This window comes from Nelumbo lutea, chromosome 2 (genome assembly GCF_056320005.1).
Source record: "Nelumbo lutea isolate HS-2025 chromosome 2, American lotus-T2T, whole genome shotgun sequence".
NCBI lineage: Eukaryota > Viridiplantae > Streptophyta > Magnoliopsida > Proteales > Nelumbonaceae > Nelumbo > Nelumbo lutea.
Genome location: NC_142685.1, coordinates 40446505 through 40469232, shown reverse-complemented (window position 1 = coordinate 40469232; position 22728 = coordinate 40446505). Strand labels below are relative to the sequence as shown.

The 22728-nt window shown below is 38.3% G+C and overlaps 1 protein-coding gene across 1 annotated transcript; it reads right to left on the bottom strand.

The window, feature by feature from the left end:
• Positions 1–11267: 11267 nt before the first annotated feature.
• LOC148870054 (uncharacterized) lies at positions 11268–12416 on the bottom strand. The gene has a single exon (XM_088972084.1). It carries the CDS (start codon positions 12172–12174, stop codon positions 11428–11430), a length of 747 nt encoding a protein of 248 aa, XP_088828210.1. The 5' UTR covers positions 12175–12416; the 3' UTR covers positions 11268–11427.
• Between the last annotated feature and the right edge of the window lie 10312 nt (positions 12417–22728).

Genomic DNA, 22728 nt, shown 5'->3' with positions numbered 1-22728 from the left:
AAAATATTTTTCCTATTCCCATTTAATACCACCCCATTTGGGGTGGGGGCAAAAATCAATTGATTGGCAGCCCTAAGCCCATTTGGGTAGGGTCACAAAAAAATGCCAAATAAATGTGAGCATAGCAAAAGATTGATTGATTGACAACCCCAAGCCTGTTTGGGTTGGGTTGTAAATGAATTGGATACAATCTAAATTTATTGTTATTACTAATGGAGGATGATTTGACCTGACCTAATGAGATGATGACATGTGGACCTAATTCAGCACGAGCAACAGCTCATCAACATGGTTTGATTGCGACCAAGTTACGAGTCTATAGAATAGCTCACCGTGTCATGGCGCTCTATAGAAGGAACTCGCTACAACGCGAGCTCCAGGTCCCCCGAGCTACTAAGAAGGGAATACTCCAAGATTATTTCAACTCGTGAGCTAGGGAAACCAACTCATTCCAGCGCCTGGGCAGAAGAATTGCCCTAGAAACCAACCTTGATGAGGGTCACCTCAAAGTACCCCCAAGAGCTTAATACAAAGTAGCTCGCGGCAAGGATAGCTCGCTACGAAGTAACTCGTGACTGTGATGCGACACTCTCAGGAAGCTTCCATCTGACAAGACCGTACTCGTCAAACTGCGTCACGTCTCCCGACTGACGGTGCAATCCCTGCCCGATTGACAATCTGGCCCACATCTCTCGACAGATGGTGGCGTGCCTGTCCCTTCGGAGACGTGTCACTCGGCCAAGCGGGTAGTACATTGTAATGATCACCTGCGCAGCCCTGGCAGGTAACGGCTGCGACAGGAGCCCATTGATGGTTACGCCTGATTTGACAAGAATGCCCCTATAAAAGCCCTTTAAGTAGAGAGACAGACTCTCTCTCGAATTAGATCTGAACTTGCACTCTTACCTGCTCACGAGCTAATCTCGAGACATAGTGATCTAGCGCGATCTACACTCTTAGCCTTTTATACTCTCTCTTCTTCCTCCCCAACGTTCTAACTTAAGCTTCGGAGTATTCCCGTGGGGCAAATCCCCGAGAATCCTTTTTCTTCATCTTCTCAGGTGCTGTTCATTGCCAACAAGGAGCCAGTCAACAGCCAGCTAGGAGTGCCCGGATCATGCCGCATCATTTGGCGCCGTCTGTGGGAAACGCTTCTAAAAGCCTTCCTCCAAGCTTTTATAGCACCTTCTTCTGAAAACTTAGCACTCTTGATGGCTTCTTCCAGCAATGTCGGACGTGGCAACAACCAGAACGCTTATGGGGGCAGCCCTAGCTTCCTACTGTCTGCATTAGATAGTTTACCGTCCCCCTCACCATGGACGGAGTCCCCAGTTTGAATGTGCCTTTTACAGTGGCACCCACCATTGCCCCGCTCCTTTCTACAGTAGGAGCAACCTCTGCTGAACCCTCGGTTGTGCCCCCAACGTCCAACCCGAACCAACTAGAGGACTTAGTGAAATCCATGCGGGCCATGCAGGCTCAAATACAATAGTTCCAGCAATTTCAACTCTACCAACAACAAGTGTTGCACCAGGTTTCCCAGTACCAGTACCAGCAGCAGTTTCCCTCTCTGCCTCAGGCCCAGATGTCACTTCCTCCTCGGCACCCGGCCACAAAGCAGGCCAAGACAACCCGTCAGAGTGAGTGGCCTCATCAGGGAGAAGCTTCCCAGGAGCCAGTCAGCAGCCAGCTAGGAGTGCCCGGATTGTGCTGCATCAATTATGATTTTATTATTTTATTATTTTGTTATTTTGTCATTTTATTAGTACTTTATTATTATTTTATTAGTGCTTTATAATCAATATCTTATTATTTTATTATTGATTTATTAATATTTTATGAATATATAATTATTATAAATATTATATTAAAAGTTTATTAATAATTTATGGTATTTTTATTAGGGGTAATTTGGCTAACGAATCACGAAGAGACACATGGCGAGTCTGAACCGTCTAATGACACATCGGTGCCATGTAGGGATAGGTCGAACTAAGACAAGTCGGCCTAGACCAATAGGTCGCTCCTCAACAAAGTGGAGCACATCACTTCGGGAAAACAAGTTGATGACTTTGAATGCTAGCTTGACCTTCCCAACCTAGGCAACCAACAACTTGAGTAGCCAGCCAATGTCTAGGGTACCATCTATCCTTATCTGGTTAGAACACCTGTCAACTCCGTAACCGACAATAGCACATCGCCCACCTAGCAAGGATGACCCCCATCCCCGCATGCTTCGAAGAGACTAGATGTGGATCGTTGCTAGCACCGGTGAAACGTGTCTCGAAGACATTGACTCATCGATGTCTCAATGAACCTAGCAAGGACCCAAACTTCTTAAGCATAAGATGCTACTTATGTCCCTAATGAGAAGACCAACAAGGTGACCACCTCAGTCAGGTCAGATAATACCGCTTCGACATCAAGGTCCAGAAGGAACAAGTGTAGGAGGTGCCACATGCATGAGCACATTAAAAGTTGACTCGGCCCTAAGGTGGAGGACTACCAATAGAACCCCCTAAGGACCACGATGTCAACTGGTCAAACACTCCAACTACACCCCAATTCATCCAAGCCTCAACCTTTGCAGCCAAGATCATTGTTGAACCCTGGACCGAGGACTTCAAGGCCCCAAGTTTGGAGACCTCGATAGAATGACAGACCTGGTTGACCACACCGACAACTTTCAGGCCGTCATATAGTTGCACAGAGTAGACAAGGCAAGATTGTGCCTCGCCTTCCCAACAATCTTCTATTAGGCGACTCAGATGTGGTACTCTAATCTAGCTCTGGGTTCCATCAAAACCTGGGATTAGTTTGTTAACTTTTTGCCACTCAATTCTCCACCAACAAATGTCGCTCGAAGACTACTGACCACCTAATGATGATCTATCAGAAATCTGGCAAGGAGCTCAAAGAGTATGTATAGAGGTTCAATTTGGAGTCTTTGCAAATCTAGAATATTGACCCTGTCGTACAAATGACTACAACAATCCACAGTGTCTGAGACCCCTTTCTTAGGAGGACGCTTGCGAAGAATCCCCTAGAGGACATGGAGAAGTTTGTCAAGCAAGACCAAAAATATATGAATAACAAGGAGACGCTTCATACACATGAGGATCTCATTGAAACCGGCAAGAGGAAGGAGGGCGATGATGATCGAGGCAAGAGTAATAGCAAGTGCAACCAAGGAATAACAGGTCGTCAAGGTGCTCAAGGTCTCCATGTCGTAGGTATAGGTTGTTCGGCCCCTAGTCACTTTAGGTCGTTGCCCCACCTCTCTGGGTTGTCGACACGACGCTCCAAGATTCCCCCCATGAAATACAATAACTACAAATGTGAGGAGGGGAGAGATCCTCATGGAGATCAATCCGACTAACTACCTAAAGTGGCCACCTCATCTAAAGGGAAACCTGGCCAACAAAAACCAAGACCAATACTGCCACTTCCATCAAGATAAGGAGGCATCAGTGTGCGACCTGAGTAATGACAAGGAGAACCTTTCCCCAAGAGGCTAGGAGGTGATTTATTTAACTAAAGATGATAAGAGAGGGGTTCACTATCCCCATGATGATGCCCTTGTGGTTAAGTTGATCATCCACAACTACAAGGTAAAGCACATCTAGGTCAATAGTGGAAGCTCGACGAACATTCTTTTTGTGGAAGCTTTCAAGAAGATGCAGCGACAAAGGTTGGACCTCGTCCCTACCAACGTACCACTAGTAGATTTTAGCGGGGAGGTTGTTTGACCACTAGGAAGGATTAACCTGCCAATTACAATGGGGATTAACCTAACAGGATCACATTCGACCATAGTTTTCTAGTCATTGACACATACTCACCCTATAACGCCATTCTTGGTCACCCTATCCTACACGCACTTGGATCCATTGTATCCACATACTATTTGGCTATGAAATTTCCCACCAAGATTGGAGTTGGGCAGTGTGCAGGGACCAAATAGAGTCCTAGAAGTGGCAGCCTCGAAAGACAAGGCAAAGCAGTCGTCGGTGGTCAACTTGGAACTGCTCCTAGAGTCTGGCAAGGACAAAGTTCGCCTATAGAAGATGTCGTCTTGGTGTTAGTCTCATATACCGAGCCCGTGAATAAGGTCCAAAATAGATCCTGACTCAAGGAACCTCTACATTCTGAATTAGTAAGTTTTTTCACGTTCTAATGTAGATATATTTTTTTGGTTTCCTACCAACATGCCCGACATAGACCCCTCTATTATTACCCATAGGCTTAATGTAGATCATTTGGTTAGACCCATAAAGCAGAGGAAAAGAAACTTCACCCAAAGCAGTAGAGGACCATTGACAAGGAGGTTAAGAAGCTCCTTAGTGTCGACTTTATTAGAGAAGTAGAGTACCCGACCTAGATAGCGAATGTGGTACTCATCAAAAAGGAAAATGGGAAGTGGTGAATGTGCGTCAATTACACTGACCTGAACTGAGTCTATAAAAAAAAAAGCTTCCCACTCCGAAGGATAGACAGACTGGTAGATATCACATTGAGGTTCGAGATATTGAGTTTCATAGATGCCTTCTTCGGTTACAACTATATCCACATGGATCCAGCAGAACCAAGAGAAAACAACTTTTGTAACCAAAACTGGTCTATATTGTTATAAGGTTATGCCTTTCGACCTAAAGAATATCGAGGTGATCTACTAATGTCTTGTAAATATTTTTTTTTCAAATTTAATTGGAAATAAAGTAAAATTTTATGTAGAAGATAAGATTATAAAGTAAAAAATTCCAGATCTCTTATTGTTGATTTAACTGATGTGTATGTTGTACTAAGAAAATATAACTTGAACAAGTGCATATTTGGAGTCACATCGAGCAAGTTTCTCAATTACATAGTCACCTGACATGGCATTTGAAGCGAACCCTGAGTAAATTAAGGCAACAATAGACATGCAACCTCCATGGTAGTATACTCAAATCTGGTATGGAATGTAGATAAAGTGTAGTAACCTATTTACTACATAAGCAAGGTTTTACATGCAATTGAGACTAGGTACCCGAACATAGAGAAGCTCACCTTTGTGCTCATCATATCAGTCGGAAGTTACGCCCTTACTTCCAAACCTACACTATCGTCGTTATCATCGATAGATCCCTTCGCCAAGTGTTGCAAAAGCCGAAGGTCTCGAGAAGACTGATGAAGTGGGTCATCAAGCTTAGAGAATACAACATCCAGTTCAAGTCGTGCCCAGCAGTCTAGGTGTAGGTTTTGGTAGACTTTGTGGCTAAATGTACCTTTAGCTCGCCAACCTCAACACTAGATGAGCCTACATACAACTCAAAGATGTTCACCAGGGCGAAACCATCCCTCAACTAGGATGAAGAACCTTGGATCCTCCATGTGAACGACTCATTGAACTAGAGAGGCAATGGAGCCGACTTGATTCTATTAGGACCCAACGAGGTGAAGCTAGAGTATGCCCTATGTTTCAGATTCCAGGCATCCAACAACAAAACTGAGTAAGAGGCCCCCATTGCTAGCCTATCCCTTGCAAAGGAGGTTGGTGCAAGGAACGTAGAAGCATGCTGTAACTCCCAGCTCGTGGTGGACAAGGTGAACAGACACTGTGAAGCTCGGGAGACAACGATGGTGAAATACTTAGAAAAGGTACATGGGCTAATCAAACAATTCAACTCCTTCAACATAAATCAAATATCAAGGTACAAGAATGCTTAGGTCAATGCGCCCTTATAGCTGGTTGTCCTTATGGACAATACTAGGAGGACAACCAACATAGAAGACTTATCACGTCATAGCATAAAGAAGGCGATAAAGGAGGAGGTTTCTCCTGTGAAGGTCACATAACCAAGCTGGATGGATCCTCTCTTCAAATACTTGTGCCATGAAGCATTGACCTTAGATTAGAATGCAACTTAGAAGATTGAATTCAAGGCAGCTCATTACGTCATAATTGATGAACATTTGTACAAGAAGTTCACCATTCCTTACTTACAATGTCTCCAACCTAGCGAGGCCAAGTACGTGCTCTGGGAGATTTATGAGGGACTCTACGTTGAACACTTGGAGGTAGGGCACTTGCTCAAAATGCCCTCCGACAAGGTTATTACTGGCCAACAATGAGGGCAGATGTAATCCAGTTTGTGTTGTGATCGGTGCCAGCACTATGCCAACATACCCTCACCAGCCCGTAACCTTTTGTCTAGTAGAGGATAGATATCATTGGTCCCTTCCCACTGGAAACTAAGCAGAGGAGGTACTTGGTTGTGACTGTGGATAATTTTACCAAGTAGGTTGAGGTCGAGCCTCTAGCAATCATGACAGCCCGAAACATCGAGTACTTCTTCTAAAAATGTATTGTTTGTCAATACAAGCTATCCCGCGTACTGATATCGAACAATGAGATGTAGTTTGAAGACATCAAGTTCTAAGATTGGTGTATTGAGCTAGGAATCGAACAAAAATTCACCCCGGTCGCTCACCCCAAGCGAACGAGCAAGTTGAGGTCACGAATAGGGCCATCTTGTGAGGCCTGAAAGGTTGGCTGGTCCGAGCTAAGGGATTGTGGGTCAACGATCTCCCAACGTCTTATAGGCATATTGAATGACGAGCAGAATAGCAATGGGTGAAATGCAATTAAACCTAACACCTGGAATGAAGGTCGTTATCCCTATTGAGATCGAGGGTGCCAACCTTACGATCGGAAATATATGATGAGGAGGAAAATGATGATGAGTGGAGGGCCGACCTTGACTTAATCGAAGAGATAAGTGACCAGGGATCTTGTCTACCTCCTACCAACAAAGGGTAGCTCGATACCATAATGCCAAAGTCAAAAGGTGTTGCTTCCAAGCTGGTGACCTCATGCTGAGGAAGGTCATGGTGCCTGAGCTAGGCATGGGAAAGCTAGGTCCTAATTAGGAAGGGTCCCTATAAGGTGACTAAGGTACTAAGACCAGTGACTTATGAGCTCAAAACTCTTGAGGGGAGGTAGGTCCCCCGTACGTGGAATGCTAACAACCTAAGAAGATATTACATCTGCAGTTCCAAGCTCCTAAGTTAAAACTTAGAAATTTTGCTAAGTGTTGTAAGCAATATCTTGATAGTTTCGAGCTCAACTCTGCGCGAACACCCACTCATGTGACTTATTCTATGCACCTCCGCTTGGCACTGTTTCATTACTTAGCTGACTTTCACTAATCATCTTATGACTTAGAAAAAAATAAAAAGGTACAAAGAAAAAAGATCAACACATGAAAGTCAAAAAGCACTCCATTACATAATCAAAAGAGGGTACATTACTATGGCAAAAAGAAGAAGAACAAAGAGCAAAAACAACAAAAGTATAAAACAGAGCTCGAAGGCTCGGGATACATCATGTATGTATGGGGGTTCAAGAAAAGAGGCAAATGGTCAATCAATGTTACAGGGCATGTCATTGCCCTTAGTTTGTGTTTCCTTAACATCGTCAACGGCTTCCTCATCTCCACCTCCATCTCCTTCTTCCTCCTCGGAATTGGGCTCCTCATCGACTCAATCCATCATCTTGGCAGTGTAGGCCAAGCTCTTCAACATCTCGATGTTAAACTTTGGGCTTAGGGATGCTATAAGCATGTGGTATATCTTGAAGCCCTAGTAGAAGAAAGCGACACTAAAGTCCTCCTAATGGAACTGGCGAGAGGCACTGTACTCTTTGACGCCTTTGACCTTGGTGGTGCGGATGTTTTCAGAGAACTTAGTCGCTCTACAAGCTTGGTCTCTATTTGCTCCGGCTTGCTGGCTAGGTTATCAACTTTCTTCACCAACTTGTCCTTCTATAGTTTCTTCTATGCTAGTTCAATGTTCAGGTCTAAAACAAGTTTAGAAGCTTGTTCCAAGTGACATTGGGAGTCCTTCAAATCCCTTGTCAAGGCCTTGCGCTACCAGTAACCCGATTTGGCTTGACCCATCAAGGCATGCGCCAAGGAGTTCGCTTGAAAAAATTCCTAAGAGGGACAAAGGCAAGGGAAATGCACACAATAGAAATTAGTGTCTTAAAAGCACCTACCACCATGAGGTGATGAAGTATCTTTCCACCAACATGAGTAGGTTGCCTTGAACTTTGTGCCTCCGCCTCATTTGGGATGATGGTGGCCATGCTCATCTCTAACACTACCACTGGATCCAGGAGCAAGTGCTTTACCCTAGAGCTGACCTCCAAAGTGTCAATCTCCTTGGCTCTAGGAGGCGGGTGACTCTCCTCAGAAGTTCGGATGGCATTGCATGTTGTTGCAACACCATCCTACTATTATTCCTAGATGAAGTCAATGTGGACAACCTTGGAAGCTACTAGCCCAACCTGAGGAGCCTCATTATGGGTTAACTTCCTCTTCTTCATTTTCATGGCTTGGAAGAGACCCCAAGTAGGTACTCCTGACATGTCTCTTGCATAAGTGAATCAAAGTCATCCAAACTACTAAGTAGAAAACTAACAAAAAAGTACCCCTAAGTTTGGCACGATGACCTAACCGAATGACTCAACCCTACCTGAATCAGCTTTTCTTCAGCTTGAAACTCACTAACTAGCAACCTCCCATTGATCGAGACTTGTACCTTCACCTACATGCACTTCGCGCGCACCTGTGTGGCTCGCAAATGGCAGCTTTGGTTTTAGTGCGATGCTAACCGTTGATCAACGGTCACAATTCGATCGAGTGTGATCAAGAGGCACAAATCAAAGTTAACAGTCATTAATTGTTAACTACTTTTTAAATAGTCACAATGTTTGAAATTGTGACTGTTCAAGGTGCCTTCTTTGAACCAACACCTACATTTTCCTCATACCTCTTCATAAACTATTTAAGGAGCATGAATCAAACTTCAAAAACACACATTTTCGAAATCCACTTTCTCTTTCTCTCTCTCAGTTCTATCTGCTACAGTCTCACATAAGGTTTCTCCGGAGATTCTTCAACTTTGCTGGTTGCAAATTCTCGCCCAAGGCTCTGTTGTATCATGGGAATGGATTTTCCTGTAACCCAACAACAAACTCAGTGAAATTGAGTGGGGGCAAATAACGTTCTAAAGACAGTGTCTTCTGACGCGCCTCAAAGTTTCTCCTCCAAAGTTATAGTGACCCCATTTTTCAACACCGACAACGTAGTTAATTCTCAATCAACAAAATTTGATCTTGGAACTTTAACTCTAAACAGTCTTAAGCTTCTCGGAGATGCTCATTTGAGTAATGGTAGCTTGCATCTCACTTGTGATTTGTCCGTCCCTAATTCTGGCGTTGGGAGGATCTTGTATAGTAAGCTTGTCAGGTTTCGCCAGCCAGAGACTCCTCCAGCTTCTTTCTCGACTTTTTTCTCCTTCTTGGTCACTAATCTCAACCCATCTTCCATCGATGGAGGATTTGCTTTTCTAATCTCGTCGGATGACAAGATGGTCGGCAACACTGGTGGGATCCTTGGCTTGGTTGGAAGAAATGCGATGTCTGGACTTGTTGCGGTTGAACTCGACACATTAATGGATGTAGAATTTAGGGACATTAATGGGAACCATATGGGTTTGGATCTGAACAACTTATTTTCTACTCAGGTGGGTGATTTGGGTGAAGTTAATGTGGAGCTAAAAAACGGGGATCTCGTGGATGCTTGGATCGATTATAATGGCCCGACTCGGTTGTTTAATATCTTTGTTTCTCTAGCCAACCGACCCACTTCTGTCATTCAATCTCGACCTGGAATAGTTCATCAACGATTTCATGTACGTGGGTTTCTCTGGTTCGACTCAGGGGAGTACATAGATTCATAACATTGAACAGTGGAGTTTTAGTTCTTCATTTGGCTGAGCTTCATCTTCTGTCTCCTCATCCCCATCCTCTATAATGGTTAACACATCAAATTCAGCAACTCATTCCTCATCTCCTACCATCTTTGCTTCCGATTCCAATAAGTCATTTTGCTTTGTAAACAAAGACCCGATGCAGTGGGGGGGGGGGTAATAGCTAGAGCTTTTTTTTTGGGTCATTTTTGCCGGTGTTCTCATTTAACTCAAGAGAGGGTTAAAATTGTCCAAATAATTATTATAAGGGAAATACAGTGATTAAAATACTACAATGACGAATTTTGGATGGAAGGCGATCTTTGTACAAGGGGGTCTTTGTACAAGGGGGTCTTTCTCACAAAACAAAGTATAGGGGGTCTTTGTCAGAGACCCTATAGTACAGGGGGGCTTTGTAATTTACCCTTAAAACAATTATTTTAATAACTATCTAACGGATGCATAAACAATTATTTTAATAACGTCTCTAATTTTTTAAAGAAAAAATTCTTGATTAGTACCTTGTACTTTGGGCCTAGTGTCGCTTTGGTCCCCAAACTTTAAAATGTGGCAATTTAATACTTAAACATTCAAAACATGCTGATCCAATATTTGTCGTTAATCAACTATTAAGTGGCATTTGAAAAGGCACAAATACTCCTCAAGTATCATCTAATTCTCTTTATCAATGGCAGAATCAACAAAAAAATGAATAGTCCCAAATCCTTACTTCTTCTATTAAAGAAAATTAGAGTCACATCTCAATAAAACCCAACATTCAAAAAATGTTACTTAATGGATTAATTAATGATAAATACCAAATTATCACATTTAGCAGGTTAATTGACCCAAAATAAAAGATAGTAATAGAGACCTGGAATCAAATCACGGTGCCACGAGGGGTTGATGGGGGTTAAGGGAAAGGGGATGGGCTACCCCTGTTGTGTAGCCCCACGAAGCAAGGAATTTTCACTTTTTTAAAGTTTAACCCCTTAAAGATATCATAAATATGCAGTTTGAAACATGTTTAAGTGTCAAAGTTCATATTTGCCTTTCAATCCTTGTTGTTGCTATTTGAATAAAAATCCTTTTTGCTATCGGTCCTTCTCTAAGTCGTCTAAGTCGCTAGTACGTGTCTTTTGTTCAACAGATTAACCTCAGTCAATTCCTTTTTTAACCCTCGGATTGGTTTCAGATGTGAGATTGATGTTAATACGAAGATGAATAAGAATTTTAGGTGAGTTCGAATCTGACATATCAGATATTCAGAATCTCACCAACCCTCAATGAATCAGGGACATAATGACCTTGCATTGTGTACTGTGAACACCATCCTTCCTTCCACGTAAAGGAAAACTTTATACATCAAAGATCAAACATTCAAATAAATAATGTAGATGACTGTTCCGCCCCTCTATGTCTCTGTTGAGGCATCAAAGTTGGAAGGTATTTCAAATTTCGTTCAGGGGCAATTCAGCGAAAGAAATTTCCGAAGAAAACTTCGGTATTAATTTATAAAAAAATATTACTTTTACTAATATTAAGCTCAAAAGTTGCCCTTATATGCTATTATACCATTATCCCTATCAGTTATTTTGATACACGTGTGAAAATGCGGGTAAGAGAAAGATCTCACACGTGTGGTATACAACTCAACGACGCCGTAACGGCAGCGTTTGCGTGGCCTGTGCAACTCAAAGCCCGAATAAATCTCCATGCGCCCCTCTCGTCCCCCCTCTTAACGGAGATCGTCTCCCCGCCGTCAAATGCAGAAAACATACTTGTCGGAATCCGGCGACTCCGATTCTGCCGGTTTTTTATATCTTTCAGATTCGTCTCCCGCGGAAACTTCAACCCAAACATAAACAATTGCCATCTGGGCTTCGCCGGAGGCGACGAAACCGATGCTCTACGAACCGAAGAACTCCGTTGTTCATTCCCCTTGGCCGAGGAAGCCTTCGAACTTTGAACCTTCTGCAATTTCCGGTAATCCTGTGGGTGACTGCTCTTCATCAGCTTTCCTTTCAAACTCGAGTAAGAGCTCTCCATTCCCTGTTCGCGCAAAGACCCAGATCGCCGACAAGAAAATTCTCGCCCGTAAATTTCATCTCTTACGCTCTTTCCATCCCGACATTGATCGGAATCAGAAAGGGATTCTTTCTGTTTACGAGGAATGAGCTTCCCGCAAAAGATGACATCCTCAGCGGGACACATCTGGGCGTTCCAATCGCTGAAGAATTCAAACAATTCCTGATCGGGTGATGGCCTTCTATCGTCATTGAAGAACTCCTCCCACTCTGTTCCATCTGTAATGGGTAGATCGCAGAAAGAAAGCTCTTCTTCTGCTTCAAAGTCCTGAAGGTCTTTGTTCTCAGCCATAGGTAGTGGTGGTGTGGAGAACTGAACTGGGAAGGAAAATTTAAAGGAGTATAGAAGATTTGTTGACTGGAATTTCTACATTCAAGAAAGAAGTGGGGTTCAAGGCCTCATAGTCGCCCCATTCTTTCTCTTTTGAAGTGAAGTTGCTGAACTTTGTCATGGCTTCTGGAAGGGATAGAGAAATTGCCAAGAGAGAAACGCGATTTCTTCTAGAAGGGGCCAAAGATAAAATTGGACTTGTCATCGGGATTTCTTTCTAGATAATACATTAAAATCTTCGCTTTATGGTTTTTCACTTTTTCATTGGTTTTGGACCTTTGGGTCCTTAAAAATTTACAATTTACCTCCCGTCTATTTTCAAAGAAATATGCAAACACCAATCCTCCCTTTACTGACAGAAAATGTTACTCTGATGCTAAAATACCATTTTTACCCATAGGGTGGAGTGTGGGACTGGAAAAGCAACGTGTCAAACGGCACAGTTGAATGATGATAGCAAATACCCCGTCCCCCACTCTATATCCTCTTCTAGAGTATCTGATATTAATAATTAAAGTTGTGTTTTTTTGGTAGCATTAACATTTCTAAAATATAATGCATTTGCCCTTTGATTTCTCTTGTTCATTACTTTTAAAAAAACTATATCTTACAAAAATTAAAATATAATTTACATGAAAGAGACCATATAGCATGTGTATATGATAGAAATGCAAAAATTAACATGGACAATGAATTTAGGACCTCTATAGAACCAATCTCAACCTTATACATCTCATCTTAAGGTATTTTGATCAGTACACATTCTACTACTAACAACAAGCGTCATGTGGGGCAAAGTCTGAGATAAAGGAACCCAAAACCATAGGCAATAGAGTACTGGTCTACTGCACTATGCAATCAATACACGACAGTAACAGGTGTATAATTCTCAGTTCATGATTGTAAAACCCAATTATTCTAACTTGTTCACATCTTTTAACATGTGCAATGGAACATGTTTAGTGCAACAAGTGTAGGAAAAAAGTGCAATAGCTCCTGACTCTAGGCCACAATGATCTTCTTATCCGATATCCATTGCTTTTATTATTGGTAATTTATGCAATAAGTAATTAATAACCTTAGTCCCTCCTCAACTGCAATTCTTTATGGTATGTGATAATGTGAAACCATATTATCTAATGCATTATGTTCATCCATAAATCCATAAATCCATGGTTCACCGTGCTGGCTTGGTAAGGCTTGTCTTAGATACTTGTAATTGGACAATGGCATCAAAGGAGTTGTAATATTTTCCCCTGAATCTACGTAAACAATGAGTTGTCCCTGTCTTTGTTTAGTTGGAAGTTTTCTTCTGTTTGATTCTGTAAAAGTCTACAACTAATTGTACAATCACTTGGGGAATTTGATATATCCAAATGTATAAAATATATCTCGTGGATTTGGCATCAACCCATGATAAATATTTATACATATTGCATGTATAATCGCCTGCTTCATCTTCCTTTTTCCTCTTCTTGTATTTCTCACCTTCGAGCTCATCACTTGTGTTGATGGGAGGGGCCTCGGTATGCAGTCTAACAAGCTTTGAATTGGCAAACCATAGACGTAATCTGATTGCGTAGTGGTTGTTTGCAGTAATATACCGCTAGTTGAAACATGCTAGCCTGCTATAGGGCTTGGGCTTGGGCCCGGACCAGGGTTGGTGTTAGGCTCCCTTCCTTGTGTGTGCATTCATGTCGAATAGACACGGCTTGCTATAGGACCCGGCCCAGTCCATTACAATGCGGGTGGCAGGATAAAGTGCGTGCATTCATTGGGTTGCATAACGGGGTTAGTAGGGGTGCCAATGGACCGATTTTGGGTTGGACTCAGTCCAAATCTGCAGTGTGTATGGATGTAAAATGGAAAAAAGAATTAAAATACAAATACATACAAAATAATGCAAAATATAAGGTTTTGCACTCTATAGATTTGCATTTATACTCCTTCCAAACTGAGCCATTGGGCCAGAACCCCATAATTTGGATTGATAGGCACAATAAAATTAAGAGTTAATACTGTGTTTGATTTGAAAGAAAATGTAGAAAACAGAAAGGAAAGGTAGGGGGATTTTGTATATACAGACTTTCCTATATTTAATATCAAACCAAACACAGTCTAAATGTAATAAGTGGTTTTCATTAGGTTGTTTTTGATTCGGTAAAAAATAAAAAGAAAAACAGAAAGTTGATGGAAATCTCTTGATGGTTTTTATAAAAATCTGGGTCCCAGAGGGAGATATTAGAGATTTAAGAGAGGCAATCTGGGAGGAGAGAGAGAATGTGGGATTTTCTCATTCGAAAATGGATTTCCTACTCTATATTTTTCTTTTTTTAGTTAAAGAATCTTTTAAAATTTCCAATTAATTTTGCTTAGTCAGCAGAAGCGTTCGGTTCGATTTGCTAAACTGTGAGGACTAGACTGGTTTAGTTTTAGTTCAAAATAAATTGAATTAGGTCAATGCCGAGTCAGATATCCATGCTCTTGAGCTTTTTGTTTTTCTCTTATGTTTTTTTATCAAACCAAACATAGTACGGTCAGTATTTTATTATTGATTTATTGGATTGGAATCAGTTTTGGTTCTTCAGAACTTCTAGATGTGACTATATATATAATAATTCTAAATATAAAATATATTTTAATATTGACATTATTAGAAGACATCTCAGTCTACAAACGTTGTATTTATAATATTATAATACTTTGGTCTTTGGTAGTTAAATATATCCATTTAATAAGTTAGAATAATAGCTCAACTGTCAATTATAATTGGAAAAAATTCAGGTGATTGGCTCTGTTTATCCTAAAATTATTATTTTACTAAAAATGATTGACTTGATTAATAATCCATTGATCCCGATGGTTAAATTGTTCTAACTGTTTAACAATTTTGGCTGTTATTTTTATTTTTTATTTATTAGAATGAATCATCTGTTCGCTTCAACAGTCAAAATATTCGACCGGACCCTAATTGTATGATTCGATTTTAAAAACCTTGGTCAAATTTACTAGCCGCGTGAATGATGTTACCCTTCTATAAGCAATTAATGCCAAAGACTTGAGCCTAACCTGCCGGTGGCTATGTAAACGTATACATCCAAATTAATGGTTGTCAAGGAATTCCAGAATTGTGGGCAGTCTAGAATTTTGGAGTTGTTAAATATCTTAAAGCCGTAAAACATATCTGAAGTACCTTATACATTGTTAAATGGGCGCACTATCACCGTGAAAGCGTTTTGTATGCTTTTTATTGTAGGTTCTGACATGAACTTTTGCCTTCTATATTATTAACTTTTATCTTATTTGTGTTTTAAATTTGATTATTTGATTGAACATTATGAGATAATTTAGTTGAATTATGAAATTCAAAACTTGTAGTACATTTTCTTCAGTAATTGAGCTTTATCAATATTATATTATTCATTAACAACCCAATCCACTTATTCTAATTTACATCAAGAGTTCAGAGCCATTATAATGAATAACATGATATTGATATTTCTTACATTTGCCTAATATTTTTTAAATTTCCTTTTCATTTTAGAAGTCATTAACTAATATTGAAATCATTACTGCTACACTTCCTACAAATGACAAGCCCTATACCATAAATTTCTTTCGTGTATTTATTTTGAGTTACATAAAGTGATGCAGATAATTTCATTGTAGTTTTTTAGAAAGTTTTAAGAAAATGAAGCAAACCGTGAGAATATTCCCAATCATCACTAGACAAATTCTTATTTTTTGAAATGGTAAGCTCCTCTACACATTTACTATTAATACTCTCAAACAAATCAAATGCCTTCTAAAATTTTAAAGCAGATTCTAACATTAAGTAAAGTTTCACCTAATATCAATGTTTAGGCAAACGGGACCCTACCCTTAAACCCTGCAACCATAATAGAAAAGACCTTGCATATTTCATTACAGAATGAATCCTAAAAATAAAAGAATCCAACTCTGTCAATCCCTTTTTAACAATTAGACTCAAAATATGTGCACAACGTCTTATGTTTAAGAACTCATTCTTTAAAACTCTTCCTTTTCGACTATTGAGTTTCTTTTTCAAGTACTGAATTTCCATATCATTTGAGTTTACATTATTTGTTGTTATAGTGAAAACCCTTTCAATGCAATGATTAAGCAAGTATCTCTCAATGGCCTTGCCAATCACTTTTTATGAATGACTAGAAATTTGATAAAAAATTATAATTTTTTTGTGCAATTTTCATTCATCATTTATAAAGTGAGCAGTGAGACACATGTAGCTAAGATTTTGACATGATGTCAATGTATAGTGAGGCAGACCCTCGATGGAAATTTATTGAAATACTTCTTCAACTTCCTCTTCTCCTTCATATAGAGATCATAACAATCTCTAGTTATTATATGGTATGAAGGAATTATAAATCGTGGTTGTATGGTACCACAAAATCATGGTACCCTTCCTTCTTCACATGGTTAAAGGGCAATTCATCTACAATAATTATCATAGCAAGTCTCTTTCTACAGTTTTCTTGGTCGAACAGTTTTTTTGTTTCTTGTCCACATTAAAAGGATACTTCTTACATCTTGACAAATGATTAATCAAGCAACTTGTAACACTTGAACTAATACAAGTTGTTCTTACGACAATAGTTATATGCTGCTTTTTTATTACTTTTAACCTGACAATTATATAGTAAAATGATCCCACACCCAAGATTTTTTTTTTTTTAATAGAAGAAACACTAACCTTTGAATCAACCTCCATTATAGGTGGATTTGATGCATTACCATTATTACTTGAAGGTATAAGAGGAGGCTTTGCATTTGTGCTTCTACGTGGAGGAATGAAACTTTCACTCTTGGTCATTGCATTATTATAACCCAAACTTGACATCTGATAAAAGAAAAAGTTCTATGTTCACTTAGGTAATATAATGACGTGCTATCAATAAGCCACTCAATCTCACATCATATTCCCTATATAATTGCAAAAAAAAATCTAAAACTCATAACATAAAACTCAATTCTAAGAAGTTTGCCAAGTGTTTGAAATGCTTATCAAATCAACAAAGTTAAGTTTAAGATTTAACCATTGCAACCATGAATTTGCATGTTTAATCCCAACTTAAAATTTCCTAGTTCCCTTCCCCCCAAAAATTGAAAAAGAATGAATAAGAAAAAAATGAAACTTAAAGATGGACTAAAACAAAGATAACATGTCTGTTAGTTATCAATGATGCATAAGAATAAGGAAGATGGACTGTTCTTCCTTGTAAATTCGTTAACCCATGCAAAACTTCTCTTTGTTAAACTTAAAAGGAAAACACAGAAAAATTCAAATTGAGTGGCTTCTTTGTTTTTGGAATTAGATGCAATAGATATGTAAAAAAACACATATCTATTATTTTTTTTTCTCTAATGAAGTCCAATTTAGATTGAGTGGGGTAAATATTGCCTCAGAGAAAAAGTTTTATGGGCCAAAATTTGGCTGCCAAATCATCCATTTCAATGTTGAAAAATCCATATTCTACCTTCTTCATAATTTTCTTTCTTAATTTTAATGATCCATGAAAAAAGGATTTACACAGAAACTTGGAAGTTGTATGAAACAAGATCGTCTCATTTTGGTTCCTCTTAACATTTTAGCACACATGTTCAATCATCTAAGATGGATTCATATTCAAACTTTTTGTAAAAATTCAGAGTTAAATTAATCCATAATCCATATCATGAGACCTTAAATTGGCCTTTCATAACTCCCTTTGGAGGGCGAACCCATTCTAGTATTTTTTAACAAGTTCCCTTGCATTCAAGTATTAAAAAACCTAATGAATTAATACCAATCAAAATCCCAAGTTTTGAAAATTGCATGCCATCATAGAAGCAAGAATAACAATCAAAATTCAAATCTATAATCCATGACAACAACAAAAAATGATAAATACATTCCAACCTAAAGATTTTTCTTTTCTAAGAAATGAAAATGGAAATACTAGGGAAAAAAAACACTAATCCATTTTCATATGTTTCTACAATGAAATTTGTTCACTTTAGGTCATCGAGTGCCAATATATGATTTCAAGTCTAGCAGCCATGCAAGATATAAGTTGGAAAATATGGGTCCGGATGTAGTAGGCACGTCAGGGAAGCACAACGAATGAGCACGTAATAGCTATGTGACACATGTCTCAATTAATGTGCCTTTCATCTAAACGTTTTTGTTCCGTTAAATAGAAATTATCCATTATTTTATTATCTTTGTCAAAATAATTAAAAATAAAAACAATGAAAGAGAAAAACCTAAACGTGTTGGGAGTTGGGACTTATTAACGTTTTCCTTTTTTATTGTTTTTATTTTAATTATTTTGACAAAGATAATAAAATAATGGATAATTTTTGTCTAACGGAGCAAAAACGTTTGGATGAAAGGCACATTAACTGGGACATATATCACACAGCTGTTACATGCTTACTCATTGTGCTTACCTAACGTGCCTACTACATCCGGACTTGGAAAATATACTTATCTTATCTATTCATAGAACAAATAAAAAAACTTTTAAATATGGAGGGTTTTCATCATTTGGGAGTGAAATTACCTCAGCTGAGAGATACAAAGAGAGAAACGATGAAGTCAACAATGAAGTCCAAGCAAAGGCAAAAAAAAAAAAAAAACCAAACAAACAAAGTGATAAAATGATAGTATGTGTTCCTTCTTTTAACTTTGGTGTTCCACTAGGACGGATAAGGGAGATCGGAACTTGGGCACTTGGGAGGATCTGCTGGCTGCTTGCTACCAGCTATGTTTTGTGCACTTCATCATGTTTTCAGCTGTTCACCATGAAGAAAAGAGAGTAGAGATTCAAAGAGATCAGAGATGGGTAAAATTGGGGGAGAAAGGATGAAAGATCAAGAGATATGGAAGAGATTGGGGGAGTAACAAAGAGAATTTTGAAAGAGATGGGAGAGATTGGGGAAGGAACTTGAGCCTAGGGTTTGGGTTCTTTCAAAAACAAGAGGAAAAGGAAAAGGGGGAAGGGGAAATCGGAAATGTCGATTTAGGCATGTGAGATTGATTGAGAGGGGAAATGAAATTGGAAATGTTTATTTATTTTTAAATAATAAACTATAACATAAAAATTTTATAAAATAAAAAAATTATAACATAAAAATTTCAAAACTTTTACCATATAACAATTTTTATGAAATAATAATTTTAACATAATATATATATATATATATATATATATATAATATAATATAAAAAATTTCATATATATTGGTCGGTTCGATTAACTACTAGTTTTTTAATAGGTTAACCGAATACCGAACTGGTCCTTCAGTTAACAAAAAAAAAACCAAAATGAACCAATCAATTTGGTTAATCAGATTTTTCAGATTAATTTCTTCGGTTCAGTTCTGTTTTTTGGTTTTTTATGAACACCCTAAATCCCTGTGCATGAAGGTAGCCAATATACAGAGGAATTAGTATCACCAAACACCATGGCTTGAATTGCTCACACCGAGATTCATAGATCTTCAAATGTATCTCCACCGTTCATTGAGGCATAGTCAACTCCTGAAAATAGACCATCTCCTCTCTGGTGCAATGTAATCAAATGATTGGCCTTTAGTAGCCAAATATTCAAAAACAAGAATAGGATCCTCTCACAATGGATTCACAACAACAGAGTCTTCCCAAGACCCATTGATAGATACTCCATTGATAGAGAGGTCTGCAGCAACATGACCAACATTGATACTGACAGTTCATAACCATCATTATGCTTCAAAATTCATGACTTAGGACAAGGGAATTCATTTAGGCTATGTTTGGTTGGAAGAAAAAGATAGGGAAAGGAAGGGAAAGTTAAGGAAACTTTTATAAATCTTGTATAGGTTTTTCTATCTTTCCTTTTTTCCTCACCTTTTCCTCCAAACCAAACATAGCCTTAAACAACACACATGCTCGTGGGCTAGAGGCTGATTCCTATGCCCATGGTATTCCCCATAATCCTGGCCTCCTGGGGATTGACACACACACCTATGTATCCGTGGGACTCCCCATAATTTTACAGGTTGATACCCATAATTCAGGGGTTATTTTCTTCCCTAAAATTTGTTTGAATTGGGGTGGGGGTGGGTGGGTTTAATATTATCAGACCCAATTTATTGCTCAATAATGAGCAAACCCTTTATTATGCAGGGGGCTAATGTAAGGGGATGGACTTATATATCGCAATCATACCGACACATGATGCCCATGGTCACAAGATTGCGATTATGAGATCATAAAATAACTGTAGACGCACTACAACGACTATACTACCATGGATAACCGTGGTTATGCACCAGAAGCTAACTACAATCATCCTCTTTAATATAAATAAGTCGTAGGCTTCTAGCACAAAATACAGGTAAATGCCAAGCCACAGAATAGAAGTAAAACTTATAAAGGACAAAAACTTCGTACAAGCATGTGAGTTCTACAAGAATGCCATGCATGTAGTACATGTAAGGTCATAGAGGAAGAGGTAGTTGTGGTTTGCACAAGCTAACAATTGGTTCCCACCCTATGATCTAACGCATGTCCCTGTCGAATCAATTTAGGCACCTTTAAACCTCATTTTTTGATCTCTTTTGGCTCCTAATCTCAGCCTTTTATAAAATCATTTTTAAGAAAGTATTTTTATGAAAGCATTTTTATGAAAGCACTTTTATAAAAATAATTTTATGAAATCACTTTTGTGAAAGTACTTTTATGAAAGCATTTTTACAAAAATTACTTTACAAAAATGCTTTTATAAAGGCGCTTTCATAAAAGTACTTTCTTAAAAGTACTTTTATAAAAGTGATTTTATAAAAGTGCTTTCATAAAAGTACTTTTATAGAAGTGCTTTTGTAAAAATGCTTTCATAAAATTCAACTAGGGATAATTTTATAAAGTGGTATTTTAAAATTCAACTAAGGATAATTTTGGAAGAAAAAATTTGAATAAGTGCTTATTGTATAAGCACTTAAAAAAAGTTAGAAATTTAGGCTTAAGAAACAAGTCCTTATTGTTAAAATAAGCACTTATTTCGGGCTTATTTCCCAAATACCAATAAGTGCTTAATGGCTCAAATAAACACTTGTTTTTAAGCACTCCCAAACATGGCCTAAATTTGGATCCAAAAACTTATACATTGATGTTAAAACATGTCTCTCTTTACTTATTAACATGCAAATATACTTAGCATCACATATGATCAAATGCTTCATCACAATTTGTGCCTCACAAGTTTACCTTAATAGCTTACAATCCATATGCTTACATGTTTAATAGGCCATGTTTGGAAATGCTTAAGTTAAAAATAAGTGCTTATTCGAATAAGCACTTATTTGCATTTGGCACCCCAACTTTTCAATGTGTTTATTTTTAAAATAAACACTTATTTTGTATTGGGCATTTGGGTGTTTTGTAGTTTTTTCTCTAGTAAGCACTTAAATAAACATTTATGACTATTGTGTCCTTCATTTTCTTTCAAATTTTCAAAATATACCATTTGAAAGAACTTTTATTAAATTATTTTTATGAAACACTTTTATGAAAGTACTTTTATAAAAACACTTTTGTAAAAGTACACTGTACTTTTATAAAAGTGTTTTCGTAAAAGTGCTTTCATAAAAGTAAATTCTTAAAAGTGCTTTCATAAAAGTACTTTTTTAAAAGTGCTTTTGTAAAAATGCTTTCATAAAAATACTTTTATAAAGTGCTTTTGTAAAAGTGCCTTCATAAAAGTACTTCTATAAAATTCAACTAGGGATAACTTTATAAGTGGTATTTTAAAATTCAACTAGGGATAATTTAGGAAGAGAAAAATTGAATAAGTGCTTATTATATAAGCACTTTAAAAAAACTATAAATTTGGGCTTAAAAAATAAGTCATCATTTTTAAAATAAACACTTATTTTGGGTTTATTTCCCAAATACCAATAATTGCTTAATGGCTCAAATAAGCACTTATTTTTAAACACTCCCAAACATGGCCTTACTCTAGCTTCACCATTCAACCTCATACTACACATCACTAATTATTTCATGTAATTTTATACTCCCACTATAAACTACTACCATGGCACTTTCTATGATTGTCAACATACACAAGGAGTTTACATCTCAGCTTCACAACACCCCACATAACTTCCCCGCCGTGTATTAGAAACATCTCTCGATGATGTCATTATCGGGAGTAGGGTCGGAGCCAGGGGGTGGTGGAGGGGGGCACATGTTTTCTAGGTTTTGGCCCCCCTCAATAAAAAATCCTAGCTCCATCCCTGGTCGGGAGATGTTTCCAATACACAACGGGATGTTCTATGACGCATTGTGGGGCGGAGATGTGAACTTCACAAGAAACATTGCACCCTTATAACCTATTGCTAATATTTGGTGCACCACACAATATTTTAATAGTATCCGATATTTCTTAACCCCACAACACTGGGGATTAATTTTCTTAAAGTTTTTTTTTAGAATTTTGGGGTTAA